Source organism: Elgaria multicarinata, chromosome 14, assembly GCF_023053635.1.
Source record: "Elgaria multicarinata webbii isolate HBS135686 ecotype San Diego chromosome 14, rElgMul1.1.pri, whole genome shotgun sequence".
In the NCBI taxonomy this organism is placed as follows: Eukaryota; Metazoa; Chordata; class Lepidosauria; order Squamata; family Anguidae; genus Elgaria; species Elgaria multicarinata.
This window is the reverse complement of record NC_086184.1, coordinates 13,624,014-13,649,306: the sequence shown is the minus strand read 5'-3', so window position 1 is coordinate 13,649,306 and position 25,293 is coordinate 13,624,014. Positions and strand designations below refer to the sequence as shown.

The 25,293-nt window shown below is 44.9% G+C and overlaps 1 protein-coding gene across 1 annotated transcript; it reads left to right on the top strand.

Moving 5' to 3' along the window:
• The first annotated feature begins 3,708 nt into the window (after positions 1-3,708).
• LOC134408726 (cytochrome b-c1 complex subunit Rieske, mitochondrial) lies at positions 3,709-9,484 on the top strand. Its single transcript, XM_063141120.1, has 2 exons — positions 3,709-3,962; positions 8,692-9,484. The coding sequence occupies exons 1-2, from the start codon at positions 3,749-3,751 to the stop codon at positions 9,300-9,302; spliced, it is 825 nt and encodes a 274-aa protein (XP_062997190.1). The 5' UTR covers positions 3,709-3,748; the 3' UTR covers positions 9,303-9,484.
• Positions 9,485-25,293: the final 15,809 nt, after the last annotated feature.

Sequence of the window (25,293 nt, the reverse complement as noted above, 5' to 3'; positions counted from 1 at the left end):
TATAGGCAGCCAGTGCAACTCCTAACTGCTGCATTTTGCTCTAGCTGCAACTTCTGCGTCATCTTCAAGGGCAGCCCCATGTAGAGTGCATTGCAGTAGTCTAAGCAGGAAGTTACCAGTGCATGCACTACTGTGGCTAGGTTGACCCTGTCCAGGAAAGGCTGTAGCTGGCGGATCAGCCGAAGCTGACCCCAAGTACTCCGTGCCACAGAGTCCACCTGGGCATCCAGTGACAATGATGGGTCCAGGAGTACTCCCAAGCTACGTACCTGCTCCTTCAGAGTGAGCACCACCTCATCCAGAACAGGTCGCTTACCCAATTCCCGGACTCGGGAACCACCAACCCACAGAGCTTCCGTCTTATCAGGATTCAGCTTCAGTTTATTGGCCCTCATCCTGCCCATTACAGCCTCCAGGCACTGGTCCAGCAGTTTCACAGCCCCAGCTGACTCCCAACGACAAGGAGAAGTAGAGCTGAGTATCATCAGTATACTGATGGCACCCAACCCTAAAACCCCTAGACCTCACCCAACGGCTTCATATAGATGTTGAACAGTATGGGGGACAGAATAGAACCCTGTGGCACCCCACATCTTAATTGCCATGGGGCGGAACAGGAATCCCCCAATACCATTCTCTGGGATCGGTCCCGCAAGTAGGAGCGGAACCACTGTAACATAGTGCCTCCTAGTCCCAGCTCACAGAGCCAACCCAGTAAGATACCATGATCAATGGTATCAAAAGCCGCTGAGAGCTCTAGGAAGATCAACAGGGTAGCACTCCCCCAGTCTTTCACCCGGAGTAGGTCATCAGTCAGAGCCACCAAGGCTATTTCAGTGCCATGCCCTGGCCTGAAACCAGACTGAAATGGGTCCAAGAACGTCTGAAGTTGCCCCACCACCACACGCTCAAGCACCTTGCCCCAAAAGGGGATATTAGCAATGGGGCGGTAGTTCTCACATACCTCTGGGTCCAGGGAGGGCCTCTTCAGGAGAGGGCGCACTTTACAGCCTCTTTCAAGGCAGCAGGCACCTCTCCCTGACACAGGGAGGCATTTACCACACACTGGACCCACCCAGCCAATCCACCGATTCAAGCGTCTTGTCCACATCATCAGGCTGCAACAACTGAAACAGATCCCAAAAAAACATGATTACATGGGGCACTGTACACCTCCCCAGACTCTGCGATAACTGTGGCATCAAGTTCTGAGCAGCTTTCTCCTCGAAGTGCCTAGCAAATTTATCACAGCAGTTGCTATATCTGTCCACCCTGCTAATCTTCGAGGATGATGAGAATGAGAATCTAGGGGATTGTTTGACCTCTAGCTGCATTTAAAAAAAGAACATGAAGAATGCAGAGAGGACCCAGGGGAAGCAGACGGGTGGGCGGAGGGAGGATCAAATTGCTGGTGACAGGGAGAACCAAAACTTAGTAAAAATGTGGTTTTGAATATGAAGTACAATGCATGATTTACAACTTATTTTCTCAATGATATATTGGGGAATTATTACCAAGCTTTTCCTTTACTTGATGGTATCTTAATAGCAAGAGAAGTTATGGGAGGGGAGACAGGTATGGTAGTTGTTATAGAATCATAGAATAGCAGAGTTGGAAGGGGCGTACAAGGCCATCGAGTCCAACCCCCTGCTCAATGCAGGAATCCACCCTAAAGCATCCCTGACAGATGGCTGCCTGCTTCTTGACTGCCTGTAGTGTGGGAGAGCCCACAACCTCCCTAGGTAACTGGTTCCGTTGTCGTACTGCTCTAACAGTCAGGAAGTTCTTCCTGATGGCTCCCTGTAACTTGAGCCCATTATTCCATGTCCTGCACTATGGGATGATTGAGAAGAGATCCTGTTATTATTATTGTTGTTGTTGTTGTTGTTGTTGTTGTTACTGTTATTATTTTGGGATAGGGAGTACTTCTGGAGAAAATTAAAATCTTTTGCCATAAAGGAGAAATGCATTACTTGGCTTGGCAGAAGTACCCATTTGCTACTTCAGTTTTCAAATATGGTTGAACTGCACAGATCTTCAAGCATGCTAAAAATGTTTTCAGCGCCTTTAGTTCTTAAAACCTGAGCCATGCAAGGGAAATGCATGTTATTGAGATGCCATGTCTGAGAATATTGGCAGGTATTCCTAGAAAAATAATTTCCAGGTGAAGCGTTGAATTATATATTTTTTAAAACCACAAGAAGTGTGCGCTTTATGGGTCTCCCACCCCCTCTCCTTTTATTAATCAAACAATTCAGTTCAACTGCTTTGGGCTATTGAGGGGGTATTTCTTTAGAAATATTTATAGGGCAGGTCAAAATACCACAGCGCGTTAGCGGTGCAATCCTGTGCATGTCAAGGCAGATGTAAGCTCCACTGAGTTCAACACCCTTCACTTCTGAGTAGACTGTGTGCACCAGTTGCTGGGGAACATGGGTGGGAGGGTGCTGTTGCACCATGTCCTTCTTTGTTCATCCCTGGCTGATGGCTGGTTGGCCACTGTGTGAACAGAGTGCTGGACTAGATGGACCCTTGGTCTGATCCAGCATCAGGGCTCTTCTTGTGTTCTTAGACACGGTTTTCCTAAGAAACCATGCTCTTTTGCGCTCACTGCACTCTGCACGTCCTCAGAGGGAGGCAGCCCCCGTTTTACGCCTTGTTGTTCCTTTGCATGGATTGGATAAGCGTTGCCAGTCCAGGTCCGGGCCCGATTCAAAGTGCTGGTATTAACATTTAAAGCCCTAAGAGGCTTGAGGCCAAGCTATCTGAAGGAACGCCTCCTCCCATATGTACCTGCCCGGACCCTAAGGTCATCCTTAGGGGTCCTTCTCCGCGAGCCCCTGCAAAAAGAAGTGAGGCAGGTGGCTTTATACTGCTAGTTTTACCCTACCCTGTGCCTGTTTGGTGCATTCTCTTCCCCTCCTTATTGTTTTATTATGATTTTATTAGAATGTAAGCCTATGCGGTAGGGTCTTGCGATTTACTGTTTTACTCTGTACAGCACCATGTACATTGATGGTGCTATATAAATAAATTAATAATAATAATAATAATAATAATAATAATAATAATAATACCAGGAGGAGGGCCTTCTCTGCTGTGGCACCCCGGCTGTGAAATGAGCTCCCTAAGGAGGTTCGCTTGGCACCTACATTTTATGCTTTTAGACGCCAGGTGAAGACCTTTTTATTCTCCCAGCGTTTTAACAGTCTATAAATAAATTTTAACTTGGTGTTTTAAATTTGTAAAATTGCATTGCTGCTGTTTTTATCTGGTTGAGCTTTTATATTGTATTTTTTACTATGGTTTTATACTGTTGTTTTATACTTTGAATGTTTTTAATTTTTGTGAACCGCCCAGAGAGCTCCGTCTATTGGGCGGTATAGAAATGAAATAAATAAAATAAAATAAATAAGGAACACTGAGTGGCGCTTGCGCAGGCGCACTTCCGATGTGCCGGCTCTCGCTATGACGGCGCCCGCAGCGACAAGGTTAAAAAAGGAGGAGAAGCGGCCCGCCCTGACTGCCCTGTGGCCACGCCCCTTGCCCTGACGTCACGCCTCCAGCCCCGCCTCTCTACGCTCCGGCTCCGGACGGGGGTAGGCGGAGCCTCGCGCGCGCGCCTGCGCCGCTCTTTGCCGGCCTGCGCGTGTGCGTCACGGTGGGCGGGGCGCGTCCTTTACGTCGGACGGGAAGGTGACCGGTGTGAGGGGGGGAGAAGCTCGGAGTCGCTGTCGCCGCCGCCGCCATGTTGTCCGTGACCGGCCGCTTTACCCCGCTCGCCCCTTACCTCTCGGCCGTGGCGCACGCCGTGCCGGCCCCGCTGAAGCCCTTGGCGGCCGGGTTGGCGCCGGCGGCCGTGAAGTTGCCGGCCCTGGAGCCCAAGCGGCCTCGGCTCTGCCAGGAGTCGCTCCGCGGCCAGGCGGCCCGAGGGGGCCTCGTCGTCACCAACAGCCTCAACGGTGCGGGCGGGGAGAGGGCCGACGGGAGGGCGGCTTAGGGCCTCGGACGGGGCTCCGGCGGGGAGGGCGGGGCGGTGTTGAGCCTTCCCCGACCTGGTGCCCTCCAGATGTTTTGGACGACCTCCGCCAGCGTTCCTGATCCTTGGCCACACTGGCTGGGGCTCATGGGAGTTGGTGTGCGAAACACCTGTAGACCCACCAGGTCGGGCAAGGCTGGAGTGTCTGTTTCCTCTTGGCAGGGGCTAATGGGAGTTGGAGGGCACCAGGTTGAGCAACGCTGGTGTATCAGCGTCCTCAGTACTCTTAAGGCCGAGGGAGTGGGCGGAAAGTAGATCTCCAGATGTGTCAGACTTCAACTCACAGCATGGGCTCGTGGGATTTGGAGTCCAAAAGATCTACATGTAACCAAGTTGGGGAAGGCTGGTGTCTCTGTTTCCGCTTTGTTTCCTGATTAATCTTAATGCAGGGATGGGCAGAAAGTAGATGTGTCAGACTTCAACTCCCAGCATGCTGCTTGGGCTCAGGGGATTTGGAGTCCAAAAGATCCAGATGCAACCAAGTTGGGGAAGGCTGGTGTCTCTGTTTCTGCTTTGTTTCTTGATTAATCTTAATGCAGGGATGGGCAGAAAGGAGATCTCCACGTGTGTCAGACTTCAACTCCCAGCATGCTGCTGGGGCTAATGGGAGTTTCAGTCCAAAAGATCTAGACAGCACCAAGTTGGGGAAGGGTGGTGTCTCTGTTTCCTCTTGGTTTCCTGAATGCTCTTAAGGCAGGGATGGGCAGAATGTAGATCTCCAGAATTCCTGACTGTTGGCCTTGCTGGCAAGGGGTTCTGGGAGTCCTGAACATCTAGAGATCTAGCTTCTGGCCACCTGTGCTCTAAGGATTGCTAGCAAAGTGCCTATTATTGTGGCTCCTCACCAAAGGGTCCACCCTGGGTCTAGGGCTGCCCCACTGTGGCTCAAGAGGATGAAAGGTTCCTCTGTGAATGCCTCCTTAAAACTACTGCGGCAACGGCATAATTTAGCCTCCTTCTTTATGGCCCTGGTAGCTTCCCCAATCTGGTGCCAGACCTCAGCATCATCCCCAGATGGACTAGGATTAAGTGGACCCAGGTTAAGTCCCTACCTAGCCATGAAGTATGCTGGGTGTTCTGAGGCTAATCATTGTAAGAGTATAGGAAGAATCAGGGCGTTGATACATCTCGATCAATATCGCTTGCTGTACTGACAGTCCTACTTAGAGATGTCAGGGTTTGAACCTGGGACCTTTTGTGAGCAAAGCTTGTGCTCTACCACTAAGCACAAACCCTTCCACATCTCTCAGTCTCTCCTATGTTGCAGGTTTATTGTGAGGATAAAATGGAAGTTGAAGGGGGGATGGGACTATGTAACTTCAGCTCCTTAGTGATATAAGAACAGGATATAATCTGTATTAAATAATGCCAACTTTCTGTAACTAGGAAATTAATATATGTGTGTGGGGGAGGGGGTTGTATAAAGTGGGAATTTGCATGATTGAATGACACTCTTTACAAAACAAAAAGGCCCCACACAGAGACAATTAGCTGTCCTGAAGAAAGGTGGTCTGGCCTCCCTTATAGATTGGCTTTTTATATGCAGGGACCCTTATATGGAGGGATACTGTCTCTAGATTGTACCACTTCAGAGTACAAATGGGGACTCCCATGGCTGAATATGCCTCTTAAAAACAACTACTCCCAAATGTAGTAATATTAGTTCTATCCTAGACTTCCGCCTGTCATGTTAGTTTTCTGTGTGGAGGGAATGTTTTATATGGAAAGAGTATTAAATCACATGAGCTGTCACCTGCAGCCTCCAATGATATGGTCCAGGGGCAGGTTTACCATTTCAGTGAGAATTAGGCCCATGATTGAGTATTACGTTGAGGAAGGGCTTAGCCTCATGTAGTATGAGGACCTGATGGAGACGGAAGCACATTTCTGTGTTAGTCTGTTCACCCTGTTGTTTGCCCATACCACCCAAGGTTAGAGACTGGAAGCTTTTAAATCTGCTGCAGTATCCTAAGTGACGAGCAACCTTTCACTTGATTGAGAAGAAATAAGGGGCTGTACTCAGAAGTGCTGGAAGAGGAGAAGTTTGAAATGCTCCTTGTCTCCAGCCCAACCCCTGAAAATCAAGCCATAGCCCAGTCTTGGTCATACTTGAGTGAGGAAAATACTGGAGGGTACCTTTTTTTTTTTTGGTATATAAGAACACATTGCTCTATCAGATGAAAGTTGTATCTAGTCCACTTGTTCGTTCCTTGCAATCTGGTTTTCAGAGGTATACTACTTTTATGAGAGTTCCATTTAGCTATTATGGCTAACTGCTATTGATGGACGTGCTCTCCTGTTGCTGTCTTTTAGTGTGGAGGACACAGATAATGGGATAGGTTCATACAATTGTAGGTATGGTTTCAGATTCTAAAAGGACAGATGCTAAGGTGTGAGACTGCTTGGCAGTCATATTGCAGTTGCGAAAATCGAATTTCTGATATTTTCATAGTTTGGGTTATTTGCTGCAAGGTTAAAATGTAAATATGCTTTGTATAATATTGCCAAGTGTACAAATGTATACTTAACAGGATAGGATTATGTGCTGTTAGAGAAGATGGCAGAAATGGTAGACTTCGTAAAAATCGTGTTGCTTCATTAGTTCTTCATTGGATGCAAATAGTCTTCTGTTTAACTTTAGACCTTGAAATTAAATGTGTATTAGCTTGTCCTAAATATCTTTAACACCAAACTTCATTTAATTTCTTAGGAAGTAGTCTTCAAAGAACAAACCAAAAAGCTAATTGTAAAGAGATGCTATTTATTCCTTCATTAGTTCTAGCTTGTTGCAGACAGTGTATTGTAATCTTCTTTGCAAATCTCTTTTCCCAGGAGATCCTAAATTACCTTAAGCACATTTTTGGAAACCTCAGTGTTCTTGTCCCTCACTTCCTGGAAAGAGAGAAAGAAACAAACAAACTCTAAACTTGCAGTTATATACATACATACTTGAGTGGAAGTCGGTTGGACTTACATTTGAGTAAACATGCAAACATTAGACATATTGAGAATGTCCTCTGTATTGAACCCCAAGTATTACTTCGAGGTGAATCAAGAGTCTTTCAGTTCATATGGAAACTACTATGTCAATTTGAATTTAGGACGGTAATCTAATTCAGTGTCACAGATTCCACTTCTATAATTATGGGTTTGGCCTGAGAAGTGTTTTGCCTTTGTATCTTTTCCCCCCTTGGTGGTTGGGAGGAAAGTTAGTTGGTTGAGTGAACAAATTTTGAAACACAGCATCCATTGCAATTGTACTAGAGGGGTATTAGGTTTTCATTGACGACAGCACTTGAGAATCAGGTTTGTAATTCCACCACTGCCTTAAGACTGGTTCTACATAGTGATCTGGAGTGAAAAGAATTCAAATTCCTTGTTTCATAAAATTAGTGACATAATGGTTATAGTAACAGTCCAACTGCAGAAATTCAAAGACTTAATTAACCTCTTTCATGTGATTATCCCAAGGAGCCGTGCATGTAAAATCATACACAGCACTTTTGTGTCTACTAAAATGAGTGATAACAGTTTTTCAAATACTTCTCTTCAGCTACTCTTGGTTATTTATACTTGAGATACTCATAAGCCACAGAAAATTAACACAATTGTACTTTTAAAAGTTGTGTTTACTAAATATGTCAAACATGCTAAATTGGACTCCCAAACAGTCTGCATCAGAAAATTTCTTAATTCAAACGTTCAAGAATGTCTACATCCCTGGGTTTACCAGAGAAACTAAACCTAATACTCAAAAGTCAACAGTAGTCTCAAAAGCTTCAGTGGAGCTAAGGTTGCCAGCATAAGTACACTTGTTTGCCTGGTTCAATGTAAATCAGTGTACTTGGGTTTAGTTGGGTTCTAGATTAGGTCACACATGCCCATAGAATTCCACATAAAATGTAGAGAAGTGTTCTTAAAATGAGGCTCGTCCACCTAAAAAGTGCATTCTAAATTTTGCTCAAATTTCAAGCAGAACCTCCTTAAAACATGGCTGTAATTCTCCATAAGGACTGCAGGAGTAGGCTTGACAAATCACTTTCACATATTAAGGATATCTTTACAGCATATAGCACTCCAAGTTTCTACCTCATTATTATTTATTCACAATATTTATATACTGCTCTGTATCTAAAATAGATTCCTCAGCGGTGCTCATAGGTATAGACAGTAAAATGAAAGAAAACTATTTAAAAAAAAAAGTTCAATCTAAACAAAAGGACGATTAAGAACGGTGGCTAGTCAGTTGAGGAAGGTTTCTCCAAATGGAGTTGTTTTCAGGATGCACTGGAAGCAGCCTAGTGTTGCCGCCTGCCTGACCTCCAGGGGCAGAGAGTTCCATACCTCTTATGAAGGGGATGCCATTTGTGTTCTTTCCCAGTATTTGCCACTGATTGTTGATAGGCTTCCCAGTTGGGATAGTAGATTTTCATAGACAATTGTAAGAGGAAAGAAATGAAATGCTTCTGCCATCTTAAAGGTCAATAAGCTCATTCAGGTCTTGTAAACACCAATGGTTAACTCGGTCAGTTGAAAAGCATGCCTTCCTAGTTGTTGATACATTCGCTTTGTATGAGGTTGAGCTATCGCCAATATAATATTGATTATGTTACAAAAACAATCTATGACTGCGCTTTCCCTTTCCTTTGAAGCTCCCGCTAGCATTCGTTTCCTCCACAACGATATCACTGTGCCAGACTTCTCCCACTACCGTCGCCATGAGGTAATGGACAGCACAGAATCATCCCAAGAGAGCAGCGAAAGCAGAAAGGCCTTCTCCTACTTTCTGGCAGCAACAACAACTGTGGCCACAGCATACGTGGCTAAGAATTTTGTCCATGAGGTCGTCCTCAGCCTGAGTGCCTCTGCAGACGTGTTGGCCTTGGCCAAGATTGAGATCAAGCTGTCCGATATTCCAGAAGGCAAGAGCGTGGCTTTCAAGTGGCGAGGGAAGCCCCTCTTTGTGCGTCACAGAACCCAGAAGGAGATCGATGAAGAAGCACAAGTAGATTTGGCTGAGTTAAGAGACCCGCAGCACGATTTAGACAGAGTAACGAAACCGGAATGGGTTATACTGATTGGTGTGTGCACCCATCTTGGTTGCGTGCCCATTGCTAACGCTGGAGATTATGGTGGCTATTATTGCCCTTGCCATGGGTCACATTATGATTCATCTGGCAGAATCCGTAAAGGTCCAGCTCCGTCAAACCTTGAGATTCCACAGTATGAATTCTCTTCAGAAGATTTACTTATTGTGGGTTAAATTCCTGGACCCTTGCCTCTAAGCGTGGTGTGTGCCCACTGAGGAAGGAGGCCGGTGTAACGTAATGTAAAAATGAGTCAAGTCATACGGTATTCCTAACTGTCCAAAGTTGTTGTTCAGCACGAATGATGTGTTTGCATACTTGGTCGGTTTTAATAAAGGATTGAACTGTTGCCCTACAACGAGATGTGGTGTGTCTATAATTACTAAAACAATATAACGTTCTGTAATTGGAAAGCAGGTACAACTTAATAGTATCAGTAGGTTTAACCTTTTGGATGAGAAGCTGTGAGCCAGACAACTGAGTTGACTATCAGCCAATTTGTGCAGTAATTCCCTTGTGCATGTGAAGAGTCCCTACTGTCCTCAAGCGCACTCTCAAAACTTAATATGTGAGCTGATCTTGAAGAATATATTTTAGCATTTGTTGGGTTTAAAATACAGTTCTAACACACTCCTTTATTGTGCTCCCTTGGTACTTGGTGTATTTCCATATATACAAAACAACAGTACTATCACAAGCATCAGCTTGCTTATAAACCTCATGTTTTGACAACTTCTCTAGATGTCTGGACATTTTCCTAGGGCTTAGCCCCCTCCTCTGAATGGCAAGAGTCTATCCAATTTCAGTATTCTATCATTGATGGTATAAGCAGCCACACATTTTTCAGGCTTCTCCCGTTCGTGGTAAGATGATGGGGCTAGCTTTACCGTGTCACACTTGAGTGGTCATGGGAACAACGCCTTCCCATTGCCATCAGTCTTCTGCACTGTTTCTCCACATAACTGTGTATCTGTGCAATGTTAACTGGGTAATATTTTTTCCTGTATGTCTCCTTACAATGTTCAAAAGCCAACAAAACAGGATTAGTATTTTATAAAAAGCAATTGGTTATGATTTTCCTTCACATTGTGATCATAAAGGGAGACATGGTAGAGGTGTACAAAATTCTGCATGGTGTGGGGAATGTGGACAGGGAGACATTTGTCTCCCTTTCTCAAAATACTACAACCCAGGGTCATCCCATGGAGGTGATTGGTGGGAGCTTCAAGAGAGATGAAAAGGACTTCTTCATACAGCGCATAGTTGACTATGGAATTCACTACCACAAGATGTGATGGTCCCCAATTTGGATGGCTTTAAAATTGGATAAATTTATTGGATTTATTTATTTATTTATTTATTACGTTTTTATACCGCCCAATAGCCGAAGCTCTCTGGGCGGTTCACAAAAATTAAAACCATAATAAAAGAACCAACAGGTTAAAAGCACAAATACAAAATACAGTATAAAAAGCACAACCAGGATAAAAACCACTTGTTGCCTGTAAACACTTGTTGCTGGGGAACATGGGGTGTGTGTGGTGCTGTTGCACCAGGTCTTGCTTGTGAGTCCCTGGTCAACAGCTGTTTGGCCACCATGCGGAGTGCTGGACTAGATGGACTCTTGGTCTGATCCAGCAGACTCTTCGATTCCAAACCTAGAAATGCTTTATGCCACAAATAGAAACTTCCTGGAAATAGGAATTTTACTGTTCACATAGAATTCTTTTGCTTTTGAAGCCTCATTGATTTGTAAGGAAGTAGAGATGCAGCAACTGCTAGCCTTTCATTTTACAGTCTTTGAAGCTTTAGATTAAAAAAAAACTTGACAGTGGGGCTCACATAAGTGTAAAAGTCAAAGCTTGGTGGAAAGTGCGGAACAACGAAATAATACGACGCCAACAACTCTGATAACTATTTTAAGGTGACTCATACTTTGAAAAGGATCAAAAGGATTCAACCTAATGAATTTGCAGTTGTATGAGGGATTCTGTAACTACATTTTCTGTGAGATTATATTCCTTGAGATCGTTTGATATCCAAATTGTATTTATCATAAAGATGCAACCTCTGGCATGCATTGAATTTGAGTTAAAAAAAATACCTTAAAATAGTTTCTTTGTATTTATTTTATTAATAGAAACATTTATTTGCCACATTTTAGCCCTCATAAGGACCTCCAAAGCAGTGAACTGTTCCGATGAAAAACAAACAAACATTGCACACAAATAAAAGCAGCCATCACTAATGTAAATGCATAGTTAAAAACCCATAAAAGGCTAGTGAAATAAAAAGTCTTGACAGCCCAGTTAAAACCATTCAGGTCAGAGTTCCAAAACTAGGAAGCTGCTATCAAGAGAGCCTTGTCTCATGTTACTGCCAGCCACACCTCCCTTGGCAGAGCTGTTCGTTCATTATCCTTTAACCTCTCGAAAGGTAAAATCTCGCTTTCCGACATTGGTGAGCAATTACAGCAAAATGATGTTTCGTGATTTTTTTCGGAGCTAGCGGGTGGGTTAGGAATTTACCGTAATAATAATAATAATTTCTTACCCACCTCTCCATTTTGATCGAGGTGGGGAACAACAATATTATTTATTTATTTATTTATCATACTTATACCCCGCTCCTCAGCCAAAAAAGGCTCTCGGAGCGGCTTACACTTAGCAAAAAAGACAGTCCCTGCCCTCAGGCTTACAATCTAATAAAGACATGACACACAAGGAAAAGGAGTCAAGGAGGGAGGGAGGGAGGAAATAAGCGATAAAATACATAAAACTGAACTAAAACATAAAATACATTGTTAAAAACATTCTAAAAACATCTTAAAATTCCACTGGATAGGCCTGCCGGAAGAGATCAGTCTTTATAACTTTCTTGAATGCTAGTAGACTGTTAAGTCGATGAGTCTCCTCCAGCGGGCCATTCCACAGTCTGGGAGCAGCAGAAGAGAAGGTCCTCTGGGTAACAGTTGTTAAGCTAGTTTTTGCTAGCTGAAGTAGATTTTTCCCAGAGGACCTGAGTGTGCAGGGTGGATTGTAGGGGAGAAGGCAATCCCGCAGGTAGCCTAGACCCAAACCATGTAGGGCTTTAAAGGTAACAACCAACACTTTATACTTCGCTCGGAATAGCAGACACTATACTCAACACCTTGATGAAAAGCTTGCAAAGAATTCCTGTTAGCATCATTTAGCTAGCAGCTAAAGTGTTCCAATATCCCATTTTTTTGAAGTCGTCTGCAGAAGGAAGGCCTACTAACCATTACATTACTGACATGCCGGCGATATTATTTAGAGGAGTTGAAACAAGGAGAGAGAAATTAACTATTCATCAAAATGTTGGAGCAAAGTTTCTGTCATGAAATATGTAAGTGATCTATCATTGGATGTCTGCGCATGTTGTGGTGGATGTGTTATTACTGAAGCGGCATTGACGAGTGAGGGGAAGGATTGTAACAGCTTGAAGAAAGCAATCGAGGTCTTAGAACCATGCACAGAGCTATTTTAAAAGGCTTTAGCTCTGCTTTGATCTCCCCTTCAAAGAGGCCTTGCCTAACCACTTTCTGAATGCATCCATTCCCCCCCCACACACCTGATAAAAGAGTGTGAATGCTTTAATGCACAAGATTGAGCCTGATGGAAGCCATGTTTTGACAAGGGAGCATGCATGCAAGTCAAGAGGCTGACCTTTTCTGCCTGTGGGTGGGGCTTGTTTTGCCAGCAAGGCTGGCCCACAACTTCTACTAGTAGAAGGGAGCCCACCTCCCACCAAGCATCAGAGAAGCGAAGCTAACTTGGGATAACGGTACATACGCAAGACACCGCTGGAGGATTCCATGGCTTTGAAGGTATCCGATAACTTCCCACCTCCTCAGTTACAGTGAAGTAAGAGTCTCAAGCCTCACCCTTCTTACATAGCTATGTTTTGTTTCACACCTTTCGAAATGTGCTATACTGCAGTTGCAGTGGTGAGTAGTCAACTAGAGTAGGGGTAGTGGTGGAACGTGTAATGGCTCCTCTGGGGAGACTTGTAATGGCTCCAAAGAGGAAAGACCCATAGGCTGGTGTCCCCACTGTCTTTTAGACACCATGGCCTATATCCCAGGATCATCCCGGGATCATTCCTGTGCATCCAAATGACACACAAGGGATCCCAGGAGCAGGCAGGGACGACCCCTCCATTTGCCTGGGATAATCCTTAGGTCTAGCTAAGGCCCATGACTTTGCCCTGCGTGATGGGCAGGGAGTAAAGCTCCAGGGGTTAGGACTGGTAAAGCTGCTGCATTGCTTGGAGCACATGCTGTGCACCTCCTCCATTGCTGGAGGGTGTGGGAGAAGTGCTGGAATACATGCTTTTGACGCCAAAGCATACCATGCCTCTCTGGGCAGCTTCAGGAGCATGCCTGATTTATTTATTTAAAACATTTGTATCCCGCCCTATATCACTAGGATCTCAGGGCAGTGTACAGATAAAATCACACAGTATAAAACAATAAATATACACAGTCAAAAACAAATCAAACCCTTAATCAAGTTAAAACCAATCTTTAAAAGCAGTAAAAAACAATGAAAACAGTTAAAACAATGTGCAAGGCGGGTGAATGTAACCATCAAAGGCTTTGTTAGAAAGCCATGTTTTTACTTGGCGCCAGAATAGAGTCAGCGTTGGTGCCAGTCGGGTCTCCAAGGGGAGGGCATTCCACAGTCGGGGTGCCACCACAGAGAAAGCCCTCTCCCATGTCCCACCATAGTGTATGTGTTGCGTTGGTGGGATGCAGAGAAGGGCTCCTCCAACAGATCTCAAGTCTTGGGCAGGCATATATGAGAGGCGCTCCCTCAAGTATCAAGGTCCCAAGCCATTTACACTCCTTGTGCTGTGTGGTAGACAATATTTCCCTTCCTCACTAAAACGCTTCCCCCACCCCACCCCTCAACGCAATCACTTCCTTTCTAAGCCTAATCCCATCTGTCTTTTTTCTATCTGGGCTATTGTGTTAGAAATCAGGACGTTCTGCGCAACAGGTCTGTAAAAGGTCCCAAATTCAACCTCTGGCAATCCATAACTACAGAATTAGCTTGTTTCAGCCTTCCCAAACCTGGCCACCCTCTAGACGTTTTGGACTGTAATGCCCATCATCAACCACCCAGGCAAAAGATGGAAGCCTATGCGGCAGGGTCTTGCTATTTACTGTTTTACTCTGTACAGCACCATGTACATTGATGGTGCTATATAAATAAATAATAATAATAATAATAAAGTTGTGGCCCAACACATCTGGAGGGCAGCGATTTGGGGAAGGCAGATTTATTAATTTATTTACTGTGCCAGCCCTACCATGAAGCTTTAGGAAGCGGGCGCAGCAGGCAGTAGAGTCTGGGAAGCGCGGTGCTCTCCCCCTCCAAAGGGTCTGCCACTTCTTGGTTCTGTTGGCAGGACTAAGAAGCAGCAGCTGCTCGCTCGCTCACCCAACTGCCTACCGCCTTGCCCCCCACCCCGTTCGTACACCTCCCAACCCAGCTGGCTGACTGGCTTGCTTTCCCTAGTGTGGATATGCGTGCCTCCCTCCCTTCAGGAGCTGCGCATCTGCATGAGGTCCGACAAAGTATCTCGAGAAGTCCTGGAAGTTCATGATACTTCGCCAGACGTGCAGGCGCTGTGCGGCTCTTGAAGGCGGAAACACACTGATGAAGTAGGCATGTATATCTGCACTAGGAAAATTAAATTAGCAGGCATGCAGATCAGGAGGGGGGCAGTGGTGGGTCCCCACTTCAAGCAGCAACCTGCCTTGGACCGACCCTGTTTAATTTTTACATGTTTATACCAATCGCTGAAGCTCTCTGGGCACCTCCCAAAACAAAGGACAGGACTTGGGACGTTGCAACAATCCATTGGTTGTCATTGCATGCAGCTGCACATGTAAGGCTGTTGCCGCTTGCTGGTTATCAAACCCTAACGGCAGCCCCAGAAATAATTTCTCTCCATCTCCTCTTCCCCCATGAAAGAAAATCTGCACAGCAGGAAATAACAGCAGGGCTAAGAAGACTAAATATATAAATGAAAGTTCAAAATCTTTGATTCTGCTTCTGGCCTCATAATAAGCTTGCACTGGAGGCATCCTTCATGAACAGTTAATCAGTGCGATCACCCAAATGTCGACATTTAGCACATAATCTGCTATGTAACAGCCTTAAAGTGATGATAGAACTGGTTAAGTCCTGCTGTGTCATATGCGTAATAGAACTTTGGGTGTTCTTCTGGGAATACTCCCTTTTTTTTCTTTCTTTTTTTGGGCAAATCAGTACACTACAGCTTTTAAATTCTTATTAAACCAGAAAGGAATGATGAGTTAAAAATATATATGTTGGGTTTATTCATGCTGTCGCTGAAATTGCTGTTGCTAGCACATTTCAGAGTGACAAATGGGCATGTTTCTTTCAAACACATTTATAACTCTTGTAGTATATTTTTTTAAAATTTAAAGCATAAATATAACAGTTGACATTCAATTAAAATAAACCATGAGCTAAATCTTTATACATAAAATGAAAATCAATGCTGTATGTAAACTGTAGTCCACACTCTATTGTTATCTAGTGTCTTGATTACTGCAATCTTTCCTTTGGTTTCTTGCCTTGGTCTCCTTCTCATCTCTACTCAACACTCATCTGCTCAAACCTTTCACCTCCCTCATGGTTCTACATGGGATGCTCCACCTAAAGCCATACTCTGGCTTTCTGTTCACTCCCGGATCATGCAGGAACTTCTTGTCTTTATCTTCAGAACCCTCTATGACCTTGCAGTCCCCCACCCCAACAGATTCATCTATCCAGGGCAGGGTTCCCCAATCTTTCTGGGTCATTTTTCAATCATCATCATCATCATCATCTAATATTTATTTGTTAGGATCGAGGCAGGGTACAACACAAATAAAACCACCATAAAATACATACAACTAATTCAAACGTTTAAAACCAGTGCATCCTTAAAAGCAGCACACCATTAAAAAAAGGCATCTTAAAATTCAACTGAGTAGGCCTGCCAGAAGAGATCAGTCTTTATGGCTTTCTTAAATTCTGGAAGACTGTTAAGTTGACGAATCTCTCCCGGCAAGCCATTCCACAAACTGGGAGCGGCAGAAGAAAAGGTCCTCTGGGTAACAGTTGTCAGCCTTGTTTTTGTTGGCTAGAGTAAATTCTTCTCAGAGGACCTGAGTGTGCGGGGCGGATTGTACGGGAGAAGGCAATCCCACAGGTAGCCTGGACCCAAACCATGTCGGTCTTTAAAGGTGATAACCAACACTTTATATTTCGCACGGAAACTAATTGGCAGCCAGTGAAGAGATTTTAAGACTGGTGTAATGTGGTCACCCCTAGGTGTACCGGTGACCAACCTGGCTGCCATATTTTGAACTAGTTGAAGTTTCCAGACTAGGCACAAAGGTAGCCCTATGTAGAGCGCATTGCAAAAGTCAAGACTTGAAGTTACCAGTGCGTGCACTACCGTCTTTAGGTCTTCCGACTCTAGGAAGGGGCGCAGCTGGCGTATCAGCCGAAGCTGATAGTAGGCACTCCTGGCCGTTGCATCTATCTGTGCTGTCATTTGGAGCGACAGATCTAGAAACACCCCCAAGCTGCAAACACAGTCTTGGGGATTTTTAGTCTTGTTGGTGCTCTCACAAAATGGCTGTTAAGGGAGGAGAGGGCTTGCCCATTCATAAAATTGCATATGGCCAGTCAAAAAACAAACATTTCTCAAAAGGCAAGCTGGTGAGATTGAAAAGGAACGTAACTTACCCAAGAACCATAATACTAGGCAGAGGTAAGGGCTAAGGACAGGATTATTTCTCAAATTGCTAAATGCACCCATGGCTCCAAAAGGTTGCATTCCCCCACTGTAAAGGAGAATTGTAATGGAAGTCAGGGTCCACCTGACATCCCTGCAAGGGAGGCTTCTGGACCAAATGTCCTAGACTCCCAGGCAACCCGCCTCCCTAGCCCTGTCTACAACCGGGATGAGCCAGATGTTCCAAGAATAAAGCACAAACACACAGTAGGGACCAAAGCAGGTTTATTAACACCACTAAGACTAACATGTAAGGCCTCGGTCGGTAAAAGCTAAGCATTAGGGGAAAAGGGAAGGTTGGGGAAGGGAATGGGGGAAAAGGAGTGAGAAATGAAGCTGAGGAAAGGAAGCTAGCAATGACCCCAATAAAACCATCAGTCGTTCCACCACCCCGCCGCCTCGGCTGACCTTGTCCACAATACCCCAACACATTAAAACATAAGAAAAGCCTAACTAACTTCGAGCAGTCCCCCTTGATTGCCCGAACCTGATCTTCCCTTGACACACATGTCATCCAGCAAAGAAGATGGAGACTCTTCCACACTACACACTTTATCCCTTTTTGGCCACTTGGCCCCATGATCCATCCCAACCAACCAACCAACCAACCAACCAACCAACGCCCTTCCCGGGCCTCTGGCAACCCCTCCCAACAGGAGCTAGACTCACATTCTTTCCCACAGCTGAAACGAGTTGACTTCTAAGCACCTCTGATAATCCCCAGGTGCTACAGGGGGAGTTGGAAATGCCAGGCAAAGATGACCTTGGCAGGCGCGCCCAGCTCCTTCCCTCCCACCCGAGCCTGGGACAGCAAAGCTCAGACCACAATAATATACACATTCTGGCAGATACAAAAAGTAACATTGAATTAGAGCAAAACCCAGTTCAGACCCCTTGTCCTTCACAATAATGATCTAGCTGGACAGGCAATCTGGCCCGGTGTAGATCAGTTTCAATGTTTCCATGGATTCATCTGCACCTGCAGCCCTTTGGGGAGTGGGGAGGAAAGATCACAGAGTTTTCTACTTGGGGATCGTCCCTCAGGGGCCACATGCCAGCGAGTTGTCCCGGAAGTAAAGAGGGACATTCCGAGGCACCATTTATTTTATTTTTTTTAAAAAGAGGAGACATTTGTGTAATTGCATGGGTGTGATTCTATGCAAAGGAACGTGTTTTTTAAAAACACACACACACACACACCAAACTCAGCACTGGAAGACACAAAGGCCATCGCAAACATGACGGAAATGTCCCCCTCCCCCTCACCCCCAATGCCCACGGGCTCCCCCTGAGCAGCTCCATGCCCATTTCCTGAGCCCTGCTACTTGTGGGGAAGAGGGAGGACCCCGGGAGGGAGAGCCACACCACCTGTAGAGCTCAGGATGGTCCCGAAATGACTGAAAAAAATGCTGGGAAAGCAGGCCCAGCTATCCCGGGAGAATTGAGTGTTCATGCAAGGTTCACCCTGGGATCAGCTGTGTGTCATTTGAGGGATGAATCATTTGAGGGATGACCACCCTGAGATAAATGGCAGGTGTCCTCACCCTGTGGTGATCAAGCTTCAAACCCATTCAGTATTCCCATCTCGCTCTCTCGCTCTCCCTCATATGTCAGTTTCACTTTCTTATGAATCCTGTCCATAGCAATTGTTAATTCTGACATCTGCTTTATAAATTATCATACTTTTTCTGTGCCCCCGTCCACCGGTGGGTTTTTTTTTTTCCAAGTGTGAATTTCATGTCATTTCCAGATTGCTCTGTTGAGGTCATTAAAGGTCAGAGCTGCAGGTGCCATTTATCTTCCAACTCGGTTCTTTCTTCTACCTTTCCAATCCTTTTTATTTCCCAAGCAAATAGACTTTCAATTATTTCAATAGGTCATCCACTCAGCGATAGAGATCCATTTCATTAACTTTTGTCATTGATGTGAGTGGCACTTTTCGAGGCTTTGCGTTGCGGGGGCATCTGTTCAGCCCTAAGCCCTTCACCTCTGTCTCGCTCCGGATCCCAATTCAAAAGGCACCGGGTGAGGAAGTTGGCGAGCGACGAGGAAGTTCAGCCACTCCAAAGCACAAACAGAACCACCCATGGCGATGCCCCGAGAGAGACTTTGGAGAAAAATGCCCTGGACTCCCCTCTGCAGAAGGAGCAGGTGGGATCCCAAGCTTAGCAAGTCTAGCTTATCACGTATTGGAAGAAGTAATACAGATTGCCATCTAACGAAGGCTGGAGGGCTGGAAACAAATCCCTATGAGAACAGACTGAAAGAACTGGGCATGTTTAGCCTTGAGAAGAGAAGTCTGGGGGGAGAGATGATAGCCCTCTTCAAGTACTGAAAAGGTTGCCACATAGAGGAGGGACAGGATCTCTTCTCAGTCATCCCAGAGTGCAGGACACAGAATGATGGGCTCAAGTTACAGGAAGCCAGATTCCGGCTGGACATCAGGAAAAATGTCCTGACTGTTAGAGCAGTCTGACAATGGAACCAATGACCTAGGGAGGTGGTGGGCTCTCCCACACTAGAGGCATTCAAGATGCAGCTGGACAGCTACCTGTCAGGCATACTTTAATGCGGATTCTTGCATTGAGCAGGGGATTGGACTCGGTGGCCTTATGGCCCCCTTCTATGAGATTGCATGACATCCAAAGTTCCAACTTACCACACTGCACCACATGACCACCCAAGTGAACATATTCCCCAAACCTCCTCTGAGCCTGGCAATCTGAGCCGAAAGCTTCATAAGGAACCTGGCCCTTGGGCTATGCTCCTATATATGATTTATTCGACAACCGGACTTACAACAATATGTGCTTGCTTCAGCTTTGAACATTTGGACATTGCAATAGCAAATGAAGATCATATAGCACACTTATTAATTAGTATATTTGCTTATTTCGTTATTTCAAAATTTTCTTCTTTCTCTCCCCCCCTCTTTTTCTCCTTCTTTCTCCCCCTAAAATTGTAGTAATTATTTTTTTCTTATTCTTATATAGACATCAATTGTTAGGGGACTGATCGGTTTTTGGTTACGATTTAATATTTATTTACAATATTTCTATATTGTAAATAAATATTTCTATCACTCTCTATCACTCTCTATCTGAGGATTTCAGAGCAGTGAACAAATGAGGTAAAAGAATAAAAACAGAATGAAAAAAATATTTAAAATTATGCATGCGGGCGTGCACACACGCACATAAATAATGTGTGTGTGTGCATTCTTTCCACCCTGCGTCTATTTTCCTTCTCTCCCTTTCCTCTGTTTTTTTCTTCTTCTTTTCTCCAGAGCCATATTTTAGATTATAAACGCCTTGGGGGGCAGGGACCAGTCTTCTTCTCCTTTGTAAAGTGCTATGCTTTATGGCAATATATACCTAATGAAAATAACATATTGCGAAACTAGTATGGTATCACCACACAATTTCTTTTCAAAAGAAAATGGCTATTAGCTGCATGTTTCACAGGGTATAATGGTAGGGTAGCAGTAGGGGGTCCAGAAACAAAGAGTTGCAGTGAGGAAAGGATTATGGAAGGGAGTCATTCTGTTCATCATGCCAGCCGCTCCATTCAGTTTCCTCTGCCCAACCTGTTTTACATTTCATCGGTCCAACCTTTCTTTAGGGTTGTCCATTGCAGGGAAATCTGCCCCCTTTGAGGCCCGGTGGATCGGTCCCGGGGTGTGTGTGTGTGTGCTCAAAATTTCAGGCTGATTTCTGTAAAATGTCAACCATAAATCTAGCATGTCTTGCACAAAATCATGACCATCTATTTTCTGAAAAATTAGACTGTTTATGGCTGTGATTTTGCATAAATTACAATTTGTGCTGCCCCCCCCCCAAAAAAAAATCCACAGGATGGCCCAACATGTCATGCGATGGGAGATTCAGGACAGATAAAAGGACGTACTTCTTCACAAAGCACATAGGAATTTGCTGCACTAAGATGTAGTGATGGCCATCAATTTGGATGGCTTTAAAAAGGGGTTAGATACATTCCTGGAGGAGAAGACTATCAATGGCTAGTAGTCCTGATGGCTATGTGCTACCTCCAATATCTGAGGCATTAAGCCTATGTGCTCCAGTTGCTGGGGAACATGGGTGGGAAGGTTGTGATTGTGGGTCCCTGGTCGATAGCTGGTTGGCCACTGTGAGAACAGAGTGCTGGACTAGATGAATCTTTGGTCTGATCCAGGTTGACTGGAATCTGTGGAGATATAAAACTTTCCCAAAATTTATGCAAATTCTTTCGCAGGAAAATACACAAGCTTCTGCTGAGCCATATGCCATGCTGGAAAATATATGCAGGGAAAAGTCAAATGGAATGGGGAACAATACGCTAAATATTGCATATTAACATAAATTATGTAAATTGTTGTGAACTTCCCTACAGACTTATTTGCATATTTTTCTGCATAACGGGGGGAAATCAAATCTCTTTGTGAACAGATGCCAGAATGAACAAATGACGATCGACAAACACACGCAGGACGGATTTGTAGTTGTACAACTAAGGGCTCATCTACACCAAGCAGGATATTCCACTATGAAAGTGGTATATAAAAGGCAGGAGGCACACCAAGCAGGATATAGCAGTATGAAAGCAGTATATAGTATGTGTCAATGGGCCCCAACAGTTGTCAGTGCACTTCAATACCACTATAAAGCAGTAGTGCGGCTCCTGCCTTCTAGATACCACTTACATACTGCTTTCATAGTGGAATATTCTGCTTGGTGTAGAGGAGGCCTAAGTTTGCATACAATTCTGGAAAATAAAAAAAGGGGGGCGGGAAACAGTCAGCAAGTCCACAGAATCTGCATGTCTCGGGATGTGCTGGTCCACTCCAAAATCTGCTGTTTGGTTTCATAGAAATCCAAAGTCATTTGAATCCTTTGCCGATTTCTCTATCAACCCTATAGAAGAGAGCTCTCTATTTGATGGGCTGTTCAGTCCAAGTCCAGTTCAAAAACAAAGAACCATAATGAAGGCTAACAGGGGCCTTATCAATAGTTAGCACCTGGACATCAGACTGAGCAGTCACACAGGTCGTAGGATCATACAGATCACCTTCACTGTTATCTAAATTCCCTTCATTATTTGGAAACGTGCAGATATTTAAATTCTAAGCAAAGCAGTGTTTTTGTCCTCTCTTTTGGAGGATGCATATGTGGTCACCCTACTATGCTGCCTCAAGGATCAGAGGCAGCATGCCTCCAAATGTAAGTTCCTGGGGGATCTGAGCAAACATCCAACTTTTGGGATTCTCATAGAGATGTGGTTGGCTGCTGTGGAAAACAGGAGGTTGCTGCACTCCATAGGACCTCCAGCAAGGCTTTTCTTATGTTCTTACATTTTGGGATGCACATCCACGTCTATTACGTGTGATCCCAGCTGCTGGCCAGACCTGTTGAGCATCATTATTTTGTTGCAGCATGCCCAACAACCCACTGCAACTCCAGATTTCAGGGAAAGATCACTAGTGGTGAAAACAGCTCATTTGAGGGTAAGTCGGCTGAAGTTGAGCCTCGTGTGGCGATGAGCCTCGTGTGGCGCAGAGCGGTAAAGCGGCAGTTTCTGCAGCTGAAACTCTCCCCACGGTCTGAGTTCGATCCCAGCGGAAGCTAGTTTCAGGCAGCCGGCTCAGGTCGACTCAGCCTTCCATCCTCCCGAGGTCAGTAAAATGAGTACCCAGTTAGCTGGGGGAAAGGTAATAACGGCCGGGGAAGGCAACGGCAAACCACCCCGCTATAAGGCCTGCCAAGAAATCGTCAGCGAAAGCTGGCGTCCCTCCAAGAGTCAGTAATGACTCAGTGCTTGCACGAGAGGTTCCTTTCCCCTTTCCTTTCCCTGGCTGACGTTGCTGATCTTCTCTTTAAGCTTCTACGGCTGCCTTCTCCAACCTGGTGCCCTCCAGATGTGTTGTACTAGGACTCCCAGAACCCCTCTGCTGGGAGATTCTGGGAGCTGTGGTCCAAAATGTCTGGAGGGCACCAGGATGGGGAAGGCTGTTTTGAGGAACCTCGGGGTATCTCCAGTGAGAACCCCCAGTGTAGAAAAATGCCATACACTCTTGAGTAGATCAATTACTCTCTTCAACTCTCTGGCCCATTTGAATTGTTGTGCAAATTCTCAGCGGGCACTGGCTTTGAAGTCTTTGAGAACAAAACAAAGCCACAGCAATAAGAAGGCCTTTGACAACTGATTGCAGTTTTGGGGGATTTTTTCTGCTATCTTCCCACTTCTTTCCATCTGTTCACTTTTCTTTTTTTCCGGAGACCATAAGTTACAGCGATCTTCATTATTCTCAGTTCATGTTTTATTTAGGATAAGATTAGCTTGTCACTCACTTGTCTTAAGTCACTGCTGTCCTGGAAATGGCATTCAGTGTAACCACAGCAACCCCTACAGTTATAGGAGAATGTTTTTGCTGGACGATGCCCTGGAAAGATATGTCTTCTTTGTGACTCACAGGGCTACATCATTCACAGCACACGTTTGATGATTATAGAACCCTCATCTAATCCATGGAACAAGCATCCATGTTCCTCTGAACCATATATGGGATTCCAGACAAATAAATACTTTACAGCTGGAATTAATTCTGAAGAGCCGTGTTCCTTCATTGTGTTTTTCAAATTTGGAATGGACATACAATCAACAGAATACATCAGTAGGAAATGAATAATCACAGCCCCTATGGTGTGGCAGAAAGGTGTTGAATCTCTTTCAGCCAAAGGGTTGAATTTGATTTTGTAGAAGATCTGGGTGAGCAGAGCATTCCAATGATGGGCGGGGCCAAAGGAAAAAGCAGATGGGTCTGGAGATAAAAAAATACCCACACATTTTAGCTTAAAGCTCTTACTGCCAGTTACTAAACCATAGGAGACCTTTTACAATGGGGGAAAAATGGTACAACAGCTGAGAATCCACCCCATGATTCTTGGTTGACAGAAAGGAGGTGTGGCCGAGAGAAGGGACATGGACTTCAGATTTGTCCACCAAGTAGGCCAAATTACTCCTCTGGGCCTGGAGTTCTGCACCCCTGGGGTACTGGATAATGTGTTAAGCCTCAGTCAAGGAGACCTAGGTCTAAAACCCGATTAATCTCCATAGCTTATTAAGTAATGTTGGGCCAGTTTCTCACTTTCAGCCTAGCCTACCTTATAAAGTGTCAGATGCTGGCCAAGCTCAGAGACAGCACAGGAAGACCAAGGACCAGAGGCAGATGCTGTGGTTGAAGACAGGTTCTAGCTCAAGCAAAGCTCTAGTTCAATCAGGCAACCTCATGGAAAGAGTTTTAAAATGAATTAATTGAACACTGATGGGAATGGATTTATTTATTTATTTTAAAAAATTGTGCTCTGAGAAATGACTCACCACTGCAGGAAAATGGTGCTCAACCTACCCAGAAATGAACAAGGTCATTAGCAACCACCACCAGCAAGAAATGTAGAACAAAACAGCAGTAAGCTCATACCTGGATGATGATGATGGTGATGGAGATTTTTGAAACTGTGTACGCACACAACCCATACATGATGAGTTCAGCTTCTCCAGCCTCAAGATGGAGTCTGTTAGCACACACTGCAGCCACCATGGTCACAGGGTGCACATGCTGCTCAGACTGGGACACTGGACTGGCCAGGCAGGTGAACTTTAATTGACCCAGCCCAGCCCACCACAATTTTTTCCTTTCCCAGAGGTTCTCCTCACCCATAACCCCTTTGACCCCCTCTATTTTAGAGAGAGCTGGGTTGAATTTATAATTGGCTGTCCAGCAGTGTTCCCTCAAACAAAACTTTTCATGTTTTCTTTTCATATAAACTCCTGGGAGCCCTCTTGTCTGTGTGTACGCTGTTGCCAAAATGAGGCTGTCCAAGCAAGCACAGGGGAAGGGAAGAACAGCCAGGGAAACTGAGAGAGGAGAGACAGATGGTGATTGCCTGGAGGGAAGAGTGGTACCCTGTTCCTGTGGGAGAGCCGCCATTGTGGTTCACATGTAACACTAAGCCATGATCGGTTGCTTCCACAATGCAGTGTAGAGTATGCAAACAGCCCACTGTGTCCATTCTGCAGAGCGTGGGTTCTCAGAGTGGAGTGTTTGGGTGGATTAACCCCTCATGGATGATGGAAACTGTTAAGTATATGAAAAGAAATACTTGCTTAGTCATTAAAATTGTGTGTGTATGGCTATCTCAGGGTTAAACAGAGAAAGACTATCTGTGGGTAATTACCTTGAGATAGAGGCTGTTCTGGGAACCTTGCCAAGATTCTAAGTTAGCCTCATCACAGCTGTATGTAATGTAGATAAGAATTGTGTAAGATGTG

Excerpts from the sequence above, each read along its gene's own strand:
- LOC134408726 (XM_063141120.1), top strand. The coding sequence starts at position 3,749 with ATGTTGTCCGTGACCGGCCGCTTTACCCCGCTCGCCCCTTACCTCTCG. Across the intron at positions 3,963-8,691 it reads CGTCACCAACAGCCTCAACG|CTCCCGCTAGCATTCGTTTC; the intron begins GTGCGGGCGGGG and ends TTTCCTTTGAAG.